Raw genomic sequence first — 20,848 nt, 5'->3', positions numbered from 1 at the left:
CACAGGTTAGTATTCCAACAGTACTTTGGCCTATGAAGATTTTGGTAGGAGAGGATTATTACAATCAGTCCTATATTACAGACTTATGCTTCCCCCATATCTAGTAATAAAAATACTCATCTTACCTCTGTGATTCATCATGGATACATTTCTCTTCTTTATAAGCACTATCCTTCCGGGTTGCACTGTGTGAGGGGGAAGTTCCTCCCACTCATGGGTTTTTTGATAGTATACAGAAATGGCAGTCACTTCAGCAATAATGTATATAATAGTATTAAATTTTTAGTTGAAAAGTAAAAGAATGAAATTATCCTATTATATCCTTTCTCTGGGAGTAAAAAGAGAGACACCATCACAAATGTAAAATGAGTCAAACTTCTATTTTATTGACAGGAGTCCAAAATGAATACAAAAAAATGCCTCCTTTGCATGTTATATATTTTTTTCCTTAAAAGGCTTCTGATAGAGTCAGGTAGATTAAAAGCTAAGAACGTATTTCAGCTTTTATAGTGAACCTTTTAAAAAAGGTTTAATAACATAAGTCACCAACATTAGAGAACATATGGTCCCACAATCATTTTTAGACCTATAGCTTATAAAAAGAATTAGATCCTGCATTGATCTGCTAAAATAGAGGCTTAAAAATGTTTTAAGCCATTAAAAGCCATTTTTATAATCTGTGTGATAATTCTGGGTAATTAAGAAAAGGAAAATCCCAAAATGTAGCCCTCTATATTATGTGGAATGTGAAAGAATGCCAACTTATGACCAAGATAGGTAAAAATAAAAGGTTTGTTTAAAGCTATGAATGGAGCTGTTATAAATAGTCTTGTGTCACTGCAAAATGTCAATGAATGAATGACAGATCTTATCCAGAGAGAAACACTTGAGCAGATGTTACTTAAAACATATTTGTGGTGTTTATCATACTTTAATGTTTACTAAAACTAAAGCTAAACAGAGAAAACTTGCTCATTTAAGGTTGCTTTTCATGTACCTTTACTTTTACTGGGACCATAAACTGATCAGATAATACATAGCCCACACTTCTGGACAGTTGTAACAAAGGATTTATTATCATTTGCAGATGAAATAAATGCACCATCCCATTCTTGAAAGGCTTTACCAAGCCTTAAGCATCTTCCGGACTGTACCAAGGCACCACCACTGCCTAGTTACATTAATGCACCCATTTCTAGTAAGGAACTAACACCTCCCGTCAACATCGGTTCTGCACTGTTTCTGGTTTATTATACACTTCCTAAACAGCAAAAATTTGCAAATATGTGCAAATACTGTGGTCCATTCATAGTACTGCTTAGTCATCATCTTCCTCCTCTTCTTCCTCTTCCTCAAAGCTGTCCTCAAAGCCCTCGCTGTCCTCCTGGTCCTCATCCCCCTCGACTGCTGTATCCCACTGCGGGTGATTTTCGGGCACAGGCTTGGCCTCATGAACCTCCAACTATAAAGAAGAATTAAATGTAGACATCAGAAATTTTTGGAGGAATAACGAAAGAAATACCTGATAAACAGATTTTACAATGGTAACTCTAAATTTAACACATTCATTTAGAATTGACATTCACAACAGAAATAAAAGGTAAATCTACTAACACGTAAATTTAGTTATATTTCTAATACAGTTTGATATTTTGATTTTACAGTAAGTTATACTATTTATTCTGTGGCATGTAAGATTAATAATTGTGATTGTTGAGTAAGAACACTGAGTAATGTCTTAACAAGTCTGCAGCTGAAAAACTAACGTGTGACTTTCAAAGAAGTACTTTGCAGCCTCCAGATTCATAAAGTAAAATTCTATAGCCAATGGGAAAAAAATAATGGCACCCTTGTGGGAAAAAAGGTGCGCCTTACTGTCTCCTTTTATTTTGGGACTCCAATACACAGTGCAACAATACTTTACCACAATCTCACTAATAGAATAGAATGCCTTTTATAAAAACCTCAAGTGAAATGGTAAACACTGATGGGAGTGTGCTTCAAATGATACTTATACAAAATGTACACTCTAAAATGATAAAAAAAAGAAATGTTTCAGAACTTAATAAACACTCATTTGAATCATGGGAAAACATACGTGCTTTTCTAAAGAAAACAGAACCCATTTGTGAGGCCCCGTAGAGTTATAGTATATTATAGCACATTAAAACGTATCACTTAAGTAATTTATAGTCAAGTTTCTAAATTGTTACACTCCTTTAATTCAACAACTTAAGTTTATTATTGAAAAAGCAGTCCATCAAGTGTATCATATATAAAGTATGAGATGACCTCTTTTCCCCTCTATTATTCTACATTTCTAAACTAGAAATGCTTCCTCGGTATATTTAAGCACTTATTCAAATAGACAACTATATTTACTGAAGAGTCACTACTCTTACCTTCAATGGTTTAATCTGATCCAAGCCCATATAGGAGTCTGATCTCAGAAACACTGTATACTGATAATTTCCGGGCTTGCCTGGTGCAGGAAACTTCAGTTCTACCTAGAAGATAAAATCAGCACTTAACATCTGTATTTTGAGGAGTGGAAGAAACAAAAGCCCACTCCCCAAATTCCTAGACCAGACTATTTAATAGCTAGGAATTTACTCAGATGACACAGGAAGTCCTAACAAACGTTACAAGAGTTCTACCAATAGTAACAAATACATATATGACGTGTATGTCGTATATTATATATACTATACAAAAAAGAAACCAAATCAGGCAGAACTGATGGGATTAATTTGTAGCTCCACAATTCAAAAAAGCATAATTAAAGCAAGCAAGTTCTGTGTTGACCATCACCTTGACAACTTGAAGAAATGAAGTAGAGTATAAAAGTAAAATAAATGAAATGCTGGAATTGATAAAATAGACTTCACCAGACAGGAGATAATTCTTGCCAATTTTCTTATTTCTAGGATAAATGCTGTGAGATAATAGAAAATATATATATCGGTCTCTGCCCCCAGCTCCTGGCACACAGTTCCTCAAACTCCTGTAATTTCCCAAGTGATAAGAGCATGAGGAGCATCTTTGGTTCTAATGTTTGGTCTCTGACCACTGGTTCCTGATGCCGAGCTTGTAAATCCCTTGGAATTTCATGGGTGATAGAAATGCGCTTTGTTCTAATGAGGAGACTCTCAGTGGGCTCCTAGATGAGGGCTGCTCACCAGAAAGACCAAGCCTTGATCAGAAGCTTGGTACTTTCAGCCCTACCCCTCATTCTCAGGAGAGCAGCTAAAAATTGAGTCAAGGATCAATCACGTCTACATGACAAAGCCGCTACAAACACCCACAAAGTAAGGGTTAGGGGAGCTTCTTGAGTTAGTGAACACATGGAGGTGCTACGAGAGTGGAATGCTCAGAAAGAGCATGGAAGCTCCATGCCCCCTCCTACATGCCCAATATCTCTCTTCCATCTCTAAGTTCATCTATACCCTGTATCATATTCTTGACAATAAACCAGTCAACATGTCTCCCTCAGTTCTGTGAGCCATTCTAGCAAACTGGCAAACCCAAGGAGCGGGTCAAAGAAACCCCCCATTTATAGCCAGTTGGTCAGAAGTATAGGTGACAACCTGGGACTTGCAATTGGCCTCTGAAGTGGGAGGAGCGGGGGGTGGGAGTCTTGTGGGACTGAGCCCTTAACCTGTGGGATCTGACACTATCTCCAAGTAGACAGTGTCAGCATTAAGTTAAACTGTAGAACACTCAGCTGGTGTCACAGAGAATTGCTTCGAGTGGGGAAAAACCCACACTTCTCATGCCAGAAGTGTTGTGAGAATGGTAGTTGTATGAGAGCAAAGGAGAAACACAGAAGTATTTCCTTTACAAATGTCCAAAGCCTTAAAAGGTCAAGAAGATATTTTATTTCCTATCAAATCATAAACTTCAAATACAAATTACACACTCTTAGAAATTCCAACTCCATTTGGACAAAGAAAGAATTTTTAAGAAGGTATCTTGGATGTTCTGCCTTCCAATCTCCAAAATCCAGATTTTATAAGCAAGATTATATATTAAAAGATGTCATTAAAACAAGAACACCAGAGAAAAATCATGGGAGAATCTTTTTTTTTAAATTAATTTCAGTTTGGCAACAAACATTTGCAACAAATATCACAAAGGGCTTATTTCATAATATTAAAAAAAGAAATTGCCAAAACCAGTTTAAAAGACCAATAACCCAACTAAAATGAACAATGGTCACAAACAGACACAAAAATAGAAAAGATTCAAACACACTGAAAGATGTTCCGTTTCACTCTTAAGAGAAAAATAAAATTAAAAATACACTGAATACAACTAGCATAGTAAAAACTGATTCAGGCAAGAATCATCAATGTATGCTAAAATGAGCGGGTAAAAGAATCCTGTTCTTTGAGAACAGGATAGTCACACAGGACCCTAGTTACCACCCCAGAGATTAGAGGGAAAAATACCTTTTATAATGAGAAAAGCCTTAACCAAATGATCAACCATAAAATCACCAATGTGGGGCAAACTGATATAATGTGCCCCTGATGTGACGCACTCGAGAAGATTACATCACCTATGCAGTATTTTTGCCAAAAATATTTAAAATGAATATAATCACGAGTAACCAATGAGACAAATTCAAATTAAGGGATATTCTACAAAATACCTTGCTTGGACTTTTCAAAAGTGTCAATGGCATGAAAAATTTAAAAAGAGAAAGGCCAAGGAAGTGTTCTAGAATAAAGAGGAATGACAACAAAATGCAACACACGATCCTTGATTGTATTCTGGCTGTAACTGACATCAGTGGAATACCGGAGGAAATTTGAATATTATACTCAGGAAATCTTATACCATATCAATATTAAATTTCCTGAATATAATAATTATTTTGAGCTTATATAGAAGGTCTTTGTTCTTAGGAGATACATGTTCAAATATTTAGGGATATAATGTCACGATGTCTACAAGTACCTCAAGTGGATGGGGGGGAATATACATATTTGTGTAAGTATTTTGTGTGTACACACACAGAGAAAGATATAAAACATACGGCAAAATGTTAATATATGGTGCAGATGAAGGGTCTATGGGGGGCTCATGATACTGTGCCTGCAACATTTTTATAGGTTTGGAACTTTTTAAAATAAAAGATCAGAGGGAAAAAATAACACTGAGATGCCATTTTTCACCTTTCTGATTAGCAATGACATTCAAAATGTCTGACACACTGAGAGGCAATGGGCACACTTAAACATTCCTTCTCCCTAGGGAGAAACAAATATCCAGCAGTATCTATCAAAATTACCAATGTACAGGGCCTCTAATTCATTAATTCTACCTCTATGAATTTATCCTATAGATGTTTGCACAAGTGCAAAATGACATATGAGGTTATTCACTGCAGCAAAAGACAAGAAACAACTTATAAGTCCATTTAAATAGCAGAGTGCTAAATAAACATCCACACAAAAGAATATCATGCAGCTGTAAAAATGAGGAAGCTTTTTCTGTACTAACATGGAACAAATTCCAAGTTATATCACAGAGAGAAAAACTAAGGTGCAGAACATGGTGTATGCTACTTTTTGCATAAAACTGAGGAAAATACACATGGGCATTTGCTTGAATTTACATATAACACCACATGAAGGATACATAAAAAGCTGATGAAGGGGAATGAGTGACTGAAAGAGACACAAGATGTTTCAATGTGTGCACTTTTCCATATCTTCTGAAATATTAACTAGGTGAATGTATTATCTACTCAAAAATAGATAAAATTTTAATTAAAAAATAGAAATAAAATTGCTCTGTCAAACAAATATGCTTAAGTTGGCACTAAGTGTGAAACAGACAACAATAAACTACTTCATACATTTACTACTTGGTTACAAAGGGGGAAAAAGGAACTTTTTGGATTAAAAAATCAACATCATGGAACTATCTTGAAATTCAGAAGCCTTGCTCTTGTCCACCAAGTCCAGGCAGACAGAACCTTCTTCCTAGAAAAGTAACAAAGAATTAAGAAGAAAACAGGAGTTCCCAAGGGTAAAACACGCCCATCACAATGTACAGGAGTGATGTCATTAACAGTGAACAACGCTATGGAATCAAAAACTCCACTCTAGAAATCTAATCGCTAGTTCTTAACATTTTTTTAAGACAAAAGGTATTTACCTTGGCACTATCCAATGAGGATAAAAATCACAAATTTTTATAAAACATAATTAAATTCTGGAGAGGAGAAGCATATATTCTTAGACACTAACAGTGAAGGCTCCCAAAAGTAAGTTGAGAATAAGTCTGTAAAAGACTGACCAAGCTGCCTACCTTTAATAATTCAATGCTTTATAAATTTCTGAGCTTCCCCCAAAAGACATTAGAGAACAGTTACAAAATGTGTTGTAACAAATAAAATGCAATAAGCCAAATACAATAAACTGATTTCTAAAAAGGATTTTATGAAGCAGTATGATGACAAGAGGCTGTCTATTTGTAAAAACTGAAACAATGTTGTTGGATAACTACCTCTTCCGTATCTTTTAGTGTACACACATGGTATGGCATAGATATTAATGTCTGTTCCTTCCTATCTGCAATATAAAGCCACCACCATTCTTGTTTTTCCTGCAAAGAAAAAAAGGAAGAGTATAAATAATCAGAAATAACTAGAGAAATACACAGTTTTGCCTTGTCTCATTTTAGAGGCGCTGTCCTTATTTTCTTCATTGTTGTATCCCCAGCATAGACACAATGCCTGGTACAAAACAGATGTTCAATAAGTATTTGGTGAATGAATAAACTACTCTTAACCATTTGTAGATCTTCTCTCCAAAAGAATTCTGTATGTAATTTCAGGGTTTCAAATGGCCCCTTAAACCTTACTGATGGGCCTCTGCATTAAAAACCTCTGATTCAGGGCCGGCCCGGGGCGGGGGAAGCGCTTAAGTGCACTCAACCTGCTTTGGCGCCCTGGGGTTCGCCAGTTCAGGTCCCAGGTGCGGACATGGCACCGCTTGGCACGCCATCCTGTAGTAGGCATCCCACATATAAAGTAGAGGAAGATGGGCACAGATGTTAGCTCAGGGCCAGTTTTCCTCAGCAAAAAGAGGAGGATTGGCAGCAGTTAGCTCAGGGCTAATCTTCTCCCTCCCCTCAAAAAACCTCTAATTAACTTTAAACGACAAAAGATATTCTAAAAAAGAAACAGCGTAAACTATTACAATAACATCTAGCAAATCTTAAGCAATCTTAGCTAGTAATAAGCAAAAGCCGAAAAGTAGGAGTGGAAGGGACATGGGAAACCAAATCAGAAATCAATACATTAAAACACATTACTCATAAGAGAGCATCTCAGATTCTAAGAGCCTGTTTATACCTTTCACTGCACATGATTTTAATAAGCTCAGCATTTTTAGTTGTACTTCATAAAAGATTAGGAACAGGAAAAAAAAAGAGCTGGGTAAAGAAACTGCCACCAGAATGTACAATGACAGCAGGAAGAACTAACAGGAGAAGGAAAACTATTTAAAAAACACTCAGAAGACCAAGCAGTCTGGAAGCAGCAACCTCAGCGTGCTCGGCGGCCATCGCTGTACGTATTTCAGGCCATGTCTGTAACTGTTTAGTCATCTGCTTAGGATGCACTGTTTCAGAACTGGGTAGGGAAGATATCTTCCTAAAATGGCTTCAGGAAAAACGTTTTGGGGCTAAAAATAAATTTTAGAATATTCTAAATATTCGCTTAACCAAAACAACACTAGACTATTCTAAAATCCTTATTATCAAAAAGAAGATTAGAAAATAACTTTTTACTGAAACCAGTTTCGTAGGGAAAACGTGTTTTTAAGCCAAAATCACTTGCACTTTCTATTTTATTTTAGCCATAAGACATTAAAATTTGGTTTATTATCTTTCTAATAATGCTACACTAAGTTCAATTAAAAGCTCTTTTATTTAAATGCCTTAAACTACAATGCACTCCAACATTAATAAACAGAACAAATAAATCACCAGCATGTGATTCACCCAACTTCTGCTTAACCCAAGGGTTAGGACTCCACAATAGGTACATGTGTATACTGATGCTTGTCTACATGTGTTTTGCACACACAAAGTGGGTGAGAACATAATGAAGTCAAAGGGGAGTATTAACACCCGCACTCTGTGGGCCATGGAGCCTCTCCTGCAACTACTCAACTCCGCCCCTGCAGCACAAAGAGAGTGAGCGTGGCTGTGTTCCAACAGAACTTCATTCACAAGAGCTTGCAGGGCGGCACACTTATCTGCAGGCTGCAGTTTGCTGATGCCTGTTTTAAAGCCACACAGACCTGGATTAGTTCACTTCTCTAAACCTCGCTTTTCTTCTCTGTTAAATGATGAGTGCCTATCTCAGGCTGTGTTGTAAAGACAAACTGAGATAATATAAGTAAAACATACATTAGAATGCCTAGCACAGAGAGTGCAATAACTGGTTGTTATGATTATTAACAAAATGAGGTAAACACCTCTACTGTTGAAGTGGTTCTGACATTTTACTGTCTGTAATATACATGCATGTAACTTAAGCAGCACAGGGATATGTTCAAGGACGTGCATTCCATCTTTACTTTTCCACTTGGAGAATGCCTTTCCCTCCCTTCTCCCAGGCTATCTGAAATCAAGAATATTTATTGAGAAGCTAGTTAATATCAATCCATGGCATTACACCTGTGCCTAGACTCTGATGCACATGGTGAAAACGGAAAAGATGTTCTACCATGAGCTACTAGTACTTAAAAAAATTTTTTCCTGTTGTCTGAGATTCCCAACCATTCTTAACATATTACATATAATAAATGAGTTTCAATAACATATAAGTCAATTATTAACATAAAACTCTAATTTAAGTGGGTAGTGTGGTAGTTAGGGTACTTAGGTAGGTACATGGGAAGGTAGAAAGGTAGATGTTAGGAAAATCCTAAATAAATTTTATCTGATAAGTGGTACTTTGAGATGTTTACTATGCAGATGCAGATTAAATCAGAAAAAGGCATTTTCACTGCTAAAATATTCTGAGGGAGTGAATGAACGTCTTCCCTATTAACTAAGCATGGTCTAAAATGAAACTGCTACAAGGGCACAAATTATGCAGCTTAGAGCATCCCATGGCACTTTTAAAACCAATCAATGAGTGGAATTTATTCGCTTGATTTCAGGAGCCTTGGCATTGGCAGACCACCACTGCAATGGGCAAAATGCCCCTAACAGATGGGCTAGAGCTCAGGACATGCCAGAAGACCCGCGTGCACATTAAGATGGAATCCTAGGCTGACTTCTTTCCAAGTCAAAACAACAGCCTGTGCAGAACCACTCATTTATTATTAGGAAAGCCAAATTACTTAGGAATTTGCCTTCAGCAGCCCCCAGCAACTCTGGATTGACACTAGAGCATAAAGCAGATTTATACACGAAATCAAGTGCCAAACATGAGTGGTGAGCAGAAGGTTCTGCTGCAAAACTGTGAGGCAGTCTGTGAAACATCTTCCCTGAACTAAGAGGCAACCAGTTCTTGACCTCCAGCCACAGACAAATTCATCCACAAAAGCAAAATGTCAAGCAAATCCAAAATTCATGTGAAAGACAAACAACACAGCCGATCAAGATCAAAAGCTGAGCAGGCCACAAGCACAAAGTAAGGACGGACAAGGGAACAGACAGCACTGCAATGACCTGTCCTGAGTATGGGGCTCAGCCACACTCAGCTCTTACTGAACTTAGCTGGTCCCATCACCACGGGCTTGCTTATTCCCATGGACTGGGCAATGACTGCGGCCAGAGCAAGACCAGTGGCTACAAGCGGCCAATATAGGACTCCCAGAGAAAATCCATGGGGAAAGTTTAAGAACTTTTTCATCCTATTTAAAACTTGATAGAAGTGAGAGATTCACAACTGCCATGTAGTCACAGGCAGTCTGTGTAAGTTCCGTCTGAATTAAGACTGCCTGAACTGCTAACGAGAAACCATCACCAAGCACGAGCCTCAGTACTCTGGGCACAGAAAAGACAGAAGCACAGGAAACCACAGAAATAGTTAAAAAGTTAACAATCCTCCTTTTAAGCAACACATTCACTAAACATAATTCATGTTGAAATATATCCTTCAAAATGTGGGCTCATCAAGAACAGACCACATTTAGCACATCTGAGCCAGTACACACTATAGAAGGATAAAAGGCAACTGAGCAATATCTGAAGAGAAAGTGAATGGAATAAGGAAACACTAGGCTGTGTATAACTCACCTCAGGAAAGTAAAGACTATAAACAGGATGTGTTATCTTTGATTTGGTTTCCAGGAGAGCTCTCTCCTTTCGCTGTATACTTTGCTGTAATTCTTGCCACTCCTAGCAAAGTAAAAATTAAATATTCAGTTGAAATCAAGTATATTTTCGATCGTTCTGAGGAGTTTCCATCTTCTTCCGGTAATTATTTCTAACAATGCTAACTACTACTACTGAGTTCAGTCCCACAAATCTAATCATTTTCCTGCTCAAAACATACAGTGCTTCTTTTCATAAATCAAATCTAAGTCCTTTAGCATGAGTTACACAGCTGTACACGATCTGACCTGGGCCCCTCTCTCCAGTCTCCTGTCACTGCTTTCTTCCTTGCACTTTTCATTCTAGTCATTTCAAACTATCAAGACTTCTCTGAATTCACCAAGCTATTTCACTCCTCCTAATCCCTGTTTGGAAATCTTTTCCCCTTTCTCTACCTGGTAAACTCCTACTCATTCTTCTTCAGGAGCAGCTAAAGCCTAAGTGTGTGCTCCTGAGAACCACAAACTCCCTCCACCTCAGGACTGAGCTGATCCCTCCCTCCTTCATGCTATCACTGCATCTTTTGCAAAAGGTGCAGAATCTCTCTTGTACTATAATGTTTAGTTACAAGTCTGCCTTCCCTACTAACCTACTACCATTCAAGGGCAGAAACTGTTTCACGTTTGGTTTTGCATTCTCGTTACCTAACACACTGCTTGCAGTGTGACAGATAATAATTATTTGTTATTTGTATAATTATCTCTTGTATTCTTGAATGAACGTATTTTTGGTTATCTGAAGAAAATAGTCTGTCAAAACCCTGAGTCACCTCTACTAACTGTAATATACTCAGAAAGGAGTATGCCAACTCTTTTTCAAAGCAAGGCTAGGGGAAACAATTTCTTTGATAGGTTTTAATTTCCTGGCAATCAATTTAATTCCTAAAGTACAAAAACAGTCAAGGGCCAGAAACTGCTAAAAACAGTCATCCTTATTTTGTTCTCACCACTCCCAAGGGCAGGTCCACGACTTCCTCATACCTTCATCCCATGCCCTTTACCTTCTCCTCTTTTTGGCCTCTGCCTTTGCCTCAGAGGCTATTCAGGGGACCTCTTTTTCTCTCCTAAACCACAAGAGTTACTTTCAGATCAATGGCCCAGCCAAAAAGAGCACAGCCATCCAGGAAACGGCTGACAGTCTACAGCTCACGTGCAGCGAGCCTCTAAGGACCACTATCTGTCCCCCAAACATTCTTTCCTACAGCCCCCCCTTAAATCACATGCAATTTAATGCTACGTCATGAGATTTCTTCTCTACTCTCTATCCCCTCACAATCTTAAGAAATTCCGTAGAGACCCCCCCCTTTCCTTAGTGACTTATATACCTCTTAAAACAAGGTTGCATTCTGTAAATGTTGGCTTTTCCCTTAACAACCTCTCGACATTAGTCCACAGTAACGTTTCTTTCTCCTAAACATTCCCTGGAACTTGTGGGAGACCCACCAACTTTCCTTACTCATCTGCCCCGACACCAAACTGACTTCACCTCAGACCGAGGTCCTACTCCACCTACGAAGTGACAATTATAGAAAACAAGGACTTCCAATCCTTGTTGGAACCAATTTTTCTTTATAATTCTGACCACCACCCCTCAAAAATACTCTTACAAAGTAATGTAAGATTATAAAATATACTGGTATTGTTTAAGACAAGCAAACAAGCAAGTAAATGACAAAAAACAACAAAAACCAAAACTATCACCAGTGGTTAATTCCAGTTACTTAAACCTATACATCTTACTGCTTCATCGTCTTTGTTTTGTTTTTCATCTTGCTCTCTATCAGAGTCTCTGTCACTACCATCGTCTTTTTCACTTTGGGAGTCTCTGTTGGTTTCTTCTTCTTCAGAATCACTGCCTTTGTCAGAAACTTCTTCTTCATCTTCCTTTACTGCAGCTTCCTAAAAGGAAAAAGCAACCACAAAAGTTCTGAACATCTCAGTGAATATATCGTTCTGAGTTCCAGAAGCTAACTTATTGCTTTATAATTAATGTGGCTCAAGATTACAATTTCACTATTCATACAGAATTTTAGAGAATTATAAACATTCTTATTTATAAATATGTGGGAGTCACACTGAAGACTAACATTTGGTTTATCTGTCTGTTGTTAGTTGCTTCACTCTTCACAGTTTGTAAAATAAAAATATTTTATTTTTATTTGCAAAGTATAGTACCAAAATGGCTAAGCTACTCGTCTTCAAAAACATCAATTATACTATATATTTTTTTCGACGAGGGGAAATGGGGAGTTTATAGAAAAGTACTGCTTTGAGAATTTAATATTACCTTCTACAACTGACAGAGTAATAATGCAGTAAGGAAAGACAATATCCCAGACAAAATACTTACTAGTCCATTTTAAGAAGCAAGAAAAAGAACAGCAAATTAAATGTAAAGAGAGTTGAAGTAAATAATACAGACCAGAAATTAATTAAAGAGAAAGCAGCTATACAAAAGGGAAACCCAAACAAAACCAAAAGTTGGTTCTTTGAAAAGATTAATGAAACTGATAAATTTCATTAGGCAAGACTAACAGACGAAAAAAAGAGACAGAATACAAATTACCAATAAAAGGAATAAAAGAGACATAACTAGAGATCCAAAAGATGCTAAAATAAAGGGTATTATAAATAACTTTGTCAATAAACTTGATAACTCAGAGGAAATGGACAAATTTCTTGAAAAACACAATTTACTAAAATAGATATAAGAAAAAAAGTAGAATACGTTAAAGAAATGGACACCATAACTAAACCCTTTTTAAAAACTCCAAGCCCAGATGGATTCTCTAGATAATTCTTCCCAATACGAATGAAACAAATCCAATCTTACATAAACTCTTCCAGGAAAAAGAGGGCATTTCCTAACCTGTTTACTGAGGCCAGCATAAACCTGATACAAAACCTGACATTACAAGAAACGAGAATGACAAGCCACAATTTTGTTGTAAATACAGATGCAGGAATCCTAAACAAAGTATTATTAAATCCAGATAAATATTAAAAAAAGAGCCTATGTTATGACCAAATGACATTTGTTCCAGGAATGCAGGACAGTTTGAAAATTTTAAATATATCAATACGATTCACCACATTAACAGAAAGGAGAAAAATTACACAATCACCTCAACAGATACAGAAAAAGCATTTAATAAAATTCAGTACCTGCTCATGATAAAAATTTTCAGCAAACTGAGAAGAGAAAGAAACACTTCCTTCACCTGATAAGGAATATCTACAAAAACCCTACAGCTAACATCATAGAAAGTAGTAAAATAACGTCTGCTTTCTCCCTGAGATCAACAAGAGGACAAGGGTGACCATCATCTTTACTGCTAATCAAAATTATACTTAAAGTTCTAGGCAGCACAGTAAGGTAGAAAGGAAGAAAGAGCCTAAATATTAAAAAGAAAAAAAGAAAAACAAAACTATCTTTATTCCCAAATGGTATGCTCTCGTACGTAGAAAATCTTTTCAAAAGATCTACAAATGGTTAGAATTATTGTCAATTCATCAAGACTCCTTGATATGCAGTCAATATTTAGAAAGCAACTATACTTTTATATACCAGCAATAACACTGAAGAATGGATTTTTTTAAAGCTATTTGCAATAGCGCCAGAAAGCATCAAATACATAGGATTAAATACAATGAAAGATGTGTCATACCTCTGCCACTGGAAATTACAAAACACTGCTGAGAAAAATTAAGGAAGGTCCAAATTAATAAAGATAAACCATGGCTATGAATAAAAAGATTCAATATTGTTAACAAGTGAATTTCCCCCATGTTGAACCACAGATTCAATGCAGCACCAATCTAAATGCTGGCAGCTTTTTTTGGTGGAAATTGTCAAGCTTACTCTAAAAATTTAGCTGGAAATAGTCAAGACAATTTTGAAGAAGGAAAATAAGAGTTTGAGAACCTAAACTACCATATTTCAAGACTTAATGTAAAGCCACAATAGTTAAGACAGTGTGGTACTGGCACAAGGATAGACAGTCAACGGAACAAACGACAGAGTCCATAAACAGATGTGCACATACACAGTTAGTCACTTGTTTTACAACAAATCACCACTGCAACTCAGAAAGGAAAGGATGACCTCTTCAAAAAACAGTTCTAGAATAAGTGGTCTGCAATCTCTATCTCACACTATTCACAAAAATTCAAGATGTATCATCGAGCTAAACATAAGAAGTAAAATAACACTTCTAAAAGAAAACAAAAAATACCTCCATGTCCCTGTAACCTTGGGATAGGCAGACATATCTTAAACAGGACACAAAAGCGCTAATCATAAAAGACTGATGAAATAGACTTCATTAAAATTAAGAGCCATCAAAAGCAATCATTAAGAAAATAAAAAAGGACTCATATCCAGAATATAAAACGAATCCTACAAATCCACAGGAAGACAAACCACCAGTAGAAAAACAGGATATCCAAATGGCCAGTAAGCATATGAAAAGGTGCTCAGTATCATTAGCCATCATGTAAACACAAATAAAAATCACATACAGAGATACCACTTAGATCCATACAGATACACAGAGATCCACCACACAGGCTAAAATAAAAAAGACTGGTAAAACTGGTATTGGTAAGGATGTGGAACAACTGGACTCATATTTTGCTGATAGGAGCATAAAATGGTACAACTTTGGAAATTGGGCTCTTTCAGCAAGTTAAACATACACCTATTTTATGACCCAGCAACTCCACTGCTAGGTACATAGTACATACCCAAGAAAAATCAATGTCCACAAAATGACAAGTACAAGAATAAGCATAGCATCCTTATTCATAATAGGCAAAAACTAGGAACAACCCAAATTTCCACCAGCCACAGAACAGACAGATAAACTGTGGTGTATTTATACAATGGAATACCACATACACACACAAAAGAATGGACTGCTGCTATTCAAAGATGAATACAGATGAACGTCACGGAAATGTTGCTGAATGAAAGCAGTCAAAAATAATTCCACTTATAGGAAGTTTAAGAATAGGCAAAACTAATCTATGGTAATACCAGTCAGAATGGAGGGGAGCGTGTGGAGGTGGATGGAGGGGTGACTAACTGAAAAGGGACACAAGGAGCTTTCTAGGGTGCTAGTAAGGTTTTATATCTTGATCTTGGTATCATAGGTACATATATATGGTCAAACTTCAGGCGCTGTACAAATAGGATTTGAACATTTTAGTGTATGTTTTACCTCAATAAAGATAATGATAATAACAATAATAAACTTACACTCCCAACAACTCCATTTGCTTGCTTTTGTTTTTGTTGCTTTGATTGTGATAAGGGCACAGGTGTAGGTTTTTTTTTTAAAGGTTTCTTTTTTTTTGATTTAGCAGTTTTCTTGGGTCCTTTACTCTTCTGTTGCCATCCTCCTTTTGTCCTGTTCTTGTTAGTATCACCCTGCTGTAAATCACAACACACATACACTTTCAGAAGTCAGAGCAATAGTTTCACTTGGGAGTCATAGTAAAATTGCTAAACTAAATGTTTTCATAAACTGAATTACTCTCCCACGGCAATATAAATCAATATCTATTAGAGAACTAAACAAAACATTTCTTTCACCAGGAAAGATAGCTAAGAAAACTCAAGTTTTTACCCCATCTTCTGCTGGCTGTTCCTCTGCAGCACAGATGGACTGCTCCTTTTCAAATACTTCCTAGAGACAGCAAGAAGAAAAATACAAAATCTATCAATCTATACTTATCTTTCAGATAAACAAAGCAATCTCCCAAAATATATCACCAGTAAGTTTTTTAACTGGTAACAATTGGGGTGGGGGGGAGGACAAGAGACTTTTAGCAATTACTAAATGATGAGTGTGTGCAAATTCAGCAATTACTAAATGATACTTCAGAAGTTACGTTATCCAATATCTCACATCTGTCTTGAACATACTTTGAAAAATACAGTCTACTTAAATTTACAAATGCAATGACAAGTAAACTCATTATAAAGTCAAAAATATTTCATAAATTTTCACTTTTATTCTAAAAGTAATCAGATATGACTATTTTAATGTCATGAGAATCCGAATACATTGCATAATGTTTTATCAAACATTAAAACTTCACAAGAATATCAGTTTATTCATTATTGTCAGTGATATTGCTCACTGGATCTGTAACTAACAAGTGGAACACCAAGAAAAGCCTAAAGACATATCCACCCACTACATAATCCATTAGAATCAGCACGGAAGCTATAAATTTAGGATTTAAATTCCAGTAAGAATTGATACTAGAAGATGACACCAAATGATAATGTGTTTAAGAAACTGCCTGGAATTATTAAAGCTAACAAGTAAAAACAATGACAAAGGCTCTAAACTGTTAGTCTAATTCAGGGGTCAGTAACTATGGCCCGTTGCCTGCTTTTTAAACAACGTTGCACTGGAACACAATCATGTCCACTTGTGAGTTCAGCAGTTACATACAGAGACTCTATGGACTGTAAACCCTAATATACTAACTGGACCTTTGTAGAAAAAGACTGCCAACTCCTAGTCTATCATCTGCTTCATTTCTTCATTTATTAGCTGGGTTGTAACACTTAATTACTCTGAGGTACAGTTCATACAAGAATTGGAAGATAAATACTTGATTCTTCCCCTTCCTCCAGGGTAGACCTGCTTTTCCTTCTACCGATTACCTCAGAAGTGTCAACAGCACAAGGCCAATTTTTTGCTCATTGCTCAAGCTGGGAATTCCCAAGAATGTGGGTAGTGTGAATTAGGATTCTAAACCCAATCCTGGCCACTGGCTTAGAGTTTCTTCTTCTCCCAGGAGGACCTCCGCATCCAGAGCCTGTGACACAAATGTTTCCTTACCACTTGCTACCATAAAACCAACATCTTTGATTTGATATATCCCACCACAAAACATGCTTTTCCTACCAGAGATTTTAGACATCGGGGTTAAATGCAGCATGTTTCCTGCAGATGCTTATAGATCCCAGAGTAGAATAGGCTAAAATCTACCACTAGGTGATAAACTGAGTTGAAATTCCATATAGTTTATTAAAAACAATGAGTTACAACTATAGTAGCTGGGGATGGAGAGTTGACTTGGGAGGTAATATAAATATGTAATAGAGAATCAAAAGAACAAGATGCAGGAAACATATGCAATATGATCAGATTAAATGAAAAAGAATGAGAAAAATACCAGTACCTATGTATATACGTATAAGCACTGTAAAGGATGAGACAGTAAAATAGGAGCATGGAGAAAGATATGAAGGGATATACTTAAGACAGAATTCTGATCGTCTGGGGCTGAAAGGGGATTCCTGAGAGAGGTGAGTGAGAGAAGGGATCCGTGCAAAAACATCATTTAACACTACAGGTATTCATGCATTAGCACAACTAAAGGGATGAACTTCAAAATTGATAATCTCAGAGTGGTAGGATTTTAGGTAATTTTAACTCCTTCCTATACTTTTCTGCATTGCCTGAATTTCTTCCCAGACAGCAAGAATTTTTCACATAATTAGAAAAAAGTTACTTTCATTGTAATTTTTTAAATTAAAAAAAGGAGGTAAATTCTCTAAAGAATTGACTAAAAAGGAGTAGGTGATGAAAGTCTCAACAATAGCCAATTATTAACCTCTGTATAGCACTTTACATTTTAAAAACTATACCCATATTATCTTATTATAATGTTTTACAGGGAATTAATAAATCATCACACGAAGAATTCATCTATTTTCCAAGTTTGTGTATGTGAAAACTTATGTGAAAAAGTAAAATTTCAAAACAGCTAACAGAACTTGCAAAATTAAATTTTGCTACAAGTTTTGACTTTGAGACTGTATGACTTAAAATGAGAAAATAAATATAAAAACCTTAACACATAACTCAACGCATAAAAAAAGCTTACTTACTGCCATTGTTTGCCTTGTCAATTTAACCAACACTGTAACTAGAGATCCTACTGTGATGTTGTTGCTGTCTTCATCATCCAATACTATAAAATGAAAGGAAAAAAAACAGACTAAAAAATAAAACTCGAGATCTATGACACCACAAACAGCAAAACTTAGCTTACCAAAATCAATCTGGTACTTCAGTCTTTCAAACATACTATATTTTAAACTTACCCAGTAAAAAATAATTTATTGACTGTCTACTCATATAAGGCTCTCCAGTAGATGCCTTCAACCATGTTCTCAATTAATACTTAAAATAGCTCTATAAAGCATTATTACTATTTCCACTTTAAAGAAGAAACTGAGGTTCAGAAATAAAGTAAAACGCCCGAGGTCACATAATGGCTATACTGGCAATGCCAGGTTTCAAGCCTAGGTCTTTTAAGACAAAGTATAATGTGAGGACTACCATATCTTAGCTTTCTCTCACAATGATATAAAAACAGGGTTCTGTCACTCTATTAAATTGTGCACACCTTATATTCACAAGACTTTACCTGTATGATCAATGCCTGTCAGAATAAAATAACTAAAACTAGTATTCTAAGCCACATTAAACAGATTTGTTTTTTTAAGGCAAGAACTTGAAAATATTGATTATATTAAAAAGCACCTTAATACTTTTTGCAATTTTTCTTTTTTTTTTTGGAGGAAGATTAGCCCTGAGCTAACATCTGCCGCCAATTCTCCTCTTTTTGCTGAGGAAGACTGAGCTAACATTCACGCCCATCTTCCTCTACTTTCTATGTGGGACGCCTGCCACAGCATGGTTTGACAAGCACTGGGATCCGAACCAGCGAATCCCGGGCCACCAAAGCCGACCGTGCGAACTTAACCACTACACCACTGGGCCGGCCCCTTGCAATGTTTTTATAATTGCTTAATTTTTTAAGACCACATTTGTCACACATCTCCAAAAGTCTAATAATAAATATAATCTTAAATAAACATTAAAAATTAAATAAAATTAACTTATGAAATATATCTCCTATTCAAATGTAGATAGAATTCACTTTTTCCTACATATGTTATCTGTAAGAGTATTCTTCACTATGTACTTCTGCCTACAGGTTTTTCTAGTTTGCTATGTTCATTTTACACAGATTTACGCTACCACACTTTGTCCTGGCCTGCACTAACACACCACCAGTTGGAAAATTATGGCTTCCAGCAGCCTTTAACTCTTATCTCCTCCATCACTGGCTGTAAGGTCCAACAGCCGGGCATCAAGAGAGGGTACAATAGCCTTTCTTCAACCTGGAAGTCTCCATTATCTCAAATTAAACGTGGGCTACATATTCAGCAACACTGCAAAGTTCTATGTGTGTGAGCAATGCACGTGAATTAACAGCTATAACAATGTCTACCTGCCGTTTGACTCCTTAAAGTGAAGAAAAAGCCTATCGGAAATTCTGCACAGCCTCTAACGTGGGGAAACAGACTCACCATCCCCAGTACTGGATCATGCAGATGCCCCTTCCCTGCTTCTAAATTCTTCTACTCTCCCTCCATTAACTACACTACTCATATTACACATTTCAATAACACTGTAAAAATTTAAAATAACAAATTGTCTATACGGGATGCTATGGAACAGAACACATCATAATTTTATTTCCCAGTGAGACTGAATACTCTTTACTTCTAATAAGAAAATCTCTCTGACATTCATTTTTCTAAGCAGCATGTACTTTTTACAACTCTTGACTCTATCAAAGAGTATCTCTTGAGTCCCAAACTAGATTTTTATTTGAACAGTTTCTGGATTAAATCAGTATGGTCCTAAATGAAACTTTCAGATTGTTTTTAATGTTAGAAAACTCATGGACCCACAGGGAAATCCCAACTCCCCAACAAAGTAATCCCAGTTTTCACTACGTGTATTCTACACTCCAGGCAAATTGAAACCAGATCGCAATTTACTTTCCTTTCTCAAACACCCTAGTCTTTGGGAGTCATTTATCTCTTCTCAGTTCCAGTTAGAATGCAAACTCAACACGGCAGGGGCTCTGTCTTACTCCCCAGTGCTTCCCTAGCACCAGGAAGAATTAGTGGCACTCAGTATTTGTTGAATGAATAAATGGCACAATGTCTGTGTCATTCACTTAACACACAGCCTACGTTTTCTTGTTTTTATTTCTATGTTTGTTTCTTACTTCCTCAATTAGACTACAAGCCCTTTAAAGAAGGAAAACACTCCTAATGCATCCTTATATTCTTGGTCCGACAAGAATATTCTCACAACAGTAACTGAGCAAATGTCCAACCTCAGAACAATACCACAAGGAAGGAATGGAACAGATAATCTCTAATTCTGCCACCATTCTAAGGTACTACTACTCAGCTATTAGAAAAATAATCTCTATTTTTTCATTCCAAGCAGACATTAAAGAGGTAAGTCAAGAAAAACCACATGAAATGTGGCACAGAACATGGTAATTCTCAAGGCTTAATTAACATAAATAAGTTGGGTTTTTAAAAAATTAATTGTAGAACTAAGCAGCTATTTCTTTCACACTAACAATAGATATATTTCAAA

The 20,848-nt window shown here is 36.4% G+C and overlaps 1 protein-coding gene across 1 annotated transcript in view; it reads right to left on the bottom strand.

The window, feature by feature from the left end:
- Positions 1-361: 361 nt before the first annotated feature.
- Positions 362-20,848, bottom strand: part of SEC63 (SEC63 homolog, protein translocation regulator) — a 68,728-nt gene continuing 48,241 nt past the window's right edge. The window contains exons 14-21 of the mRNA XM_046675569.1: positions 18,265-18,347; positions 15,980-16,039; positions 15,610-15,783; positions 12,090-12,248; positions 10,273-10,374; positions 6,520-6,618; positions 2,403-2,507; positions 362-1,462 (exon numbers count right to left, since the gene is read on the bottom strand). Of these exons, the coding sequence (XP_046531525.1) occupies positions 1,319-1,462; positions 2,403-2,507; positions 6,520-6,618; positions 10,273-10,374; positions 12,090-12,248; positions 15,610-15,783; positions 15,980-16,039; positions 18,265-18,347 (926 nt within the window). The 3' untranslated portion in view covers positions 362-1,318. The remainder of the gene's footprint in view (positions 1,463-2,402; positions 2,508-6,519; positions 6,619-10,272; positions 10,375-12,089; positions 12,249-15,609; positions 15,784-15,979; positions 16,040-18,264; positions 18,348-20,848) is intronic.

This window comes from Equus quagga, chromosome 11 (genome assembly GCF_021613505.1).
Source record: "Equus quagga isolate Etosha38 chromosome 11, UCLA_HA_Equagga_1.0, whole genome shotgun sequence".
NCBI classification, from domain to species: Eukaryota; Metazoa; Chordata; class Mammalia; order Perissodactyla; family Equidae; genus Equus; species Equus quagga.
Note: the sequence above shows the minus strand (reverse complement) of the source record. Positions and strands in the feature narration are given on the sequence as shown.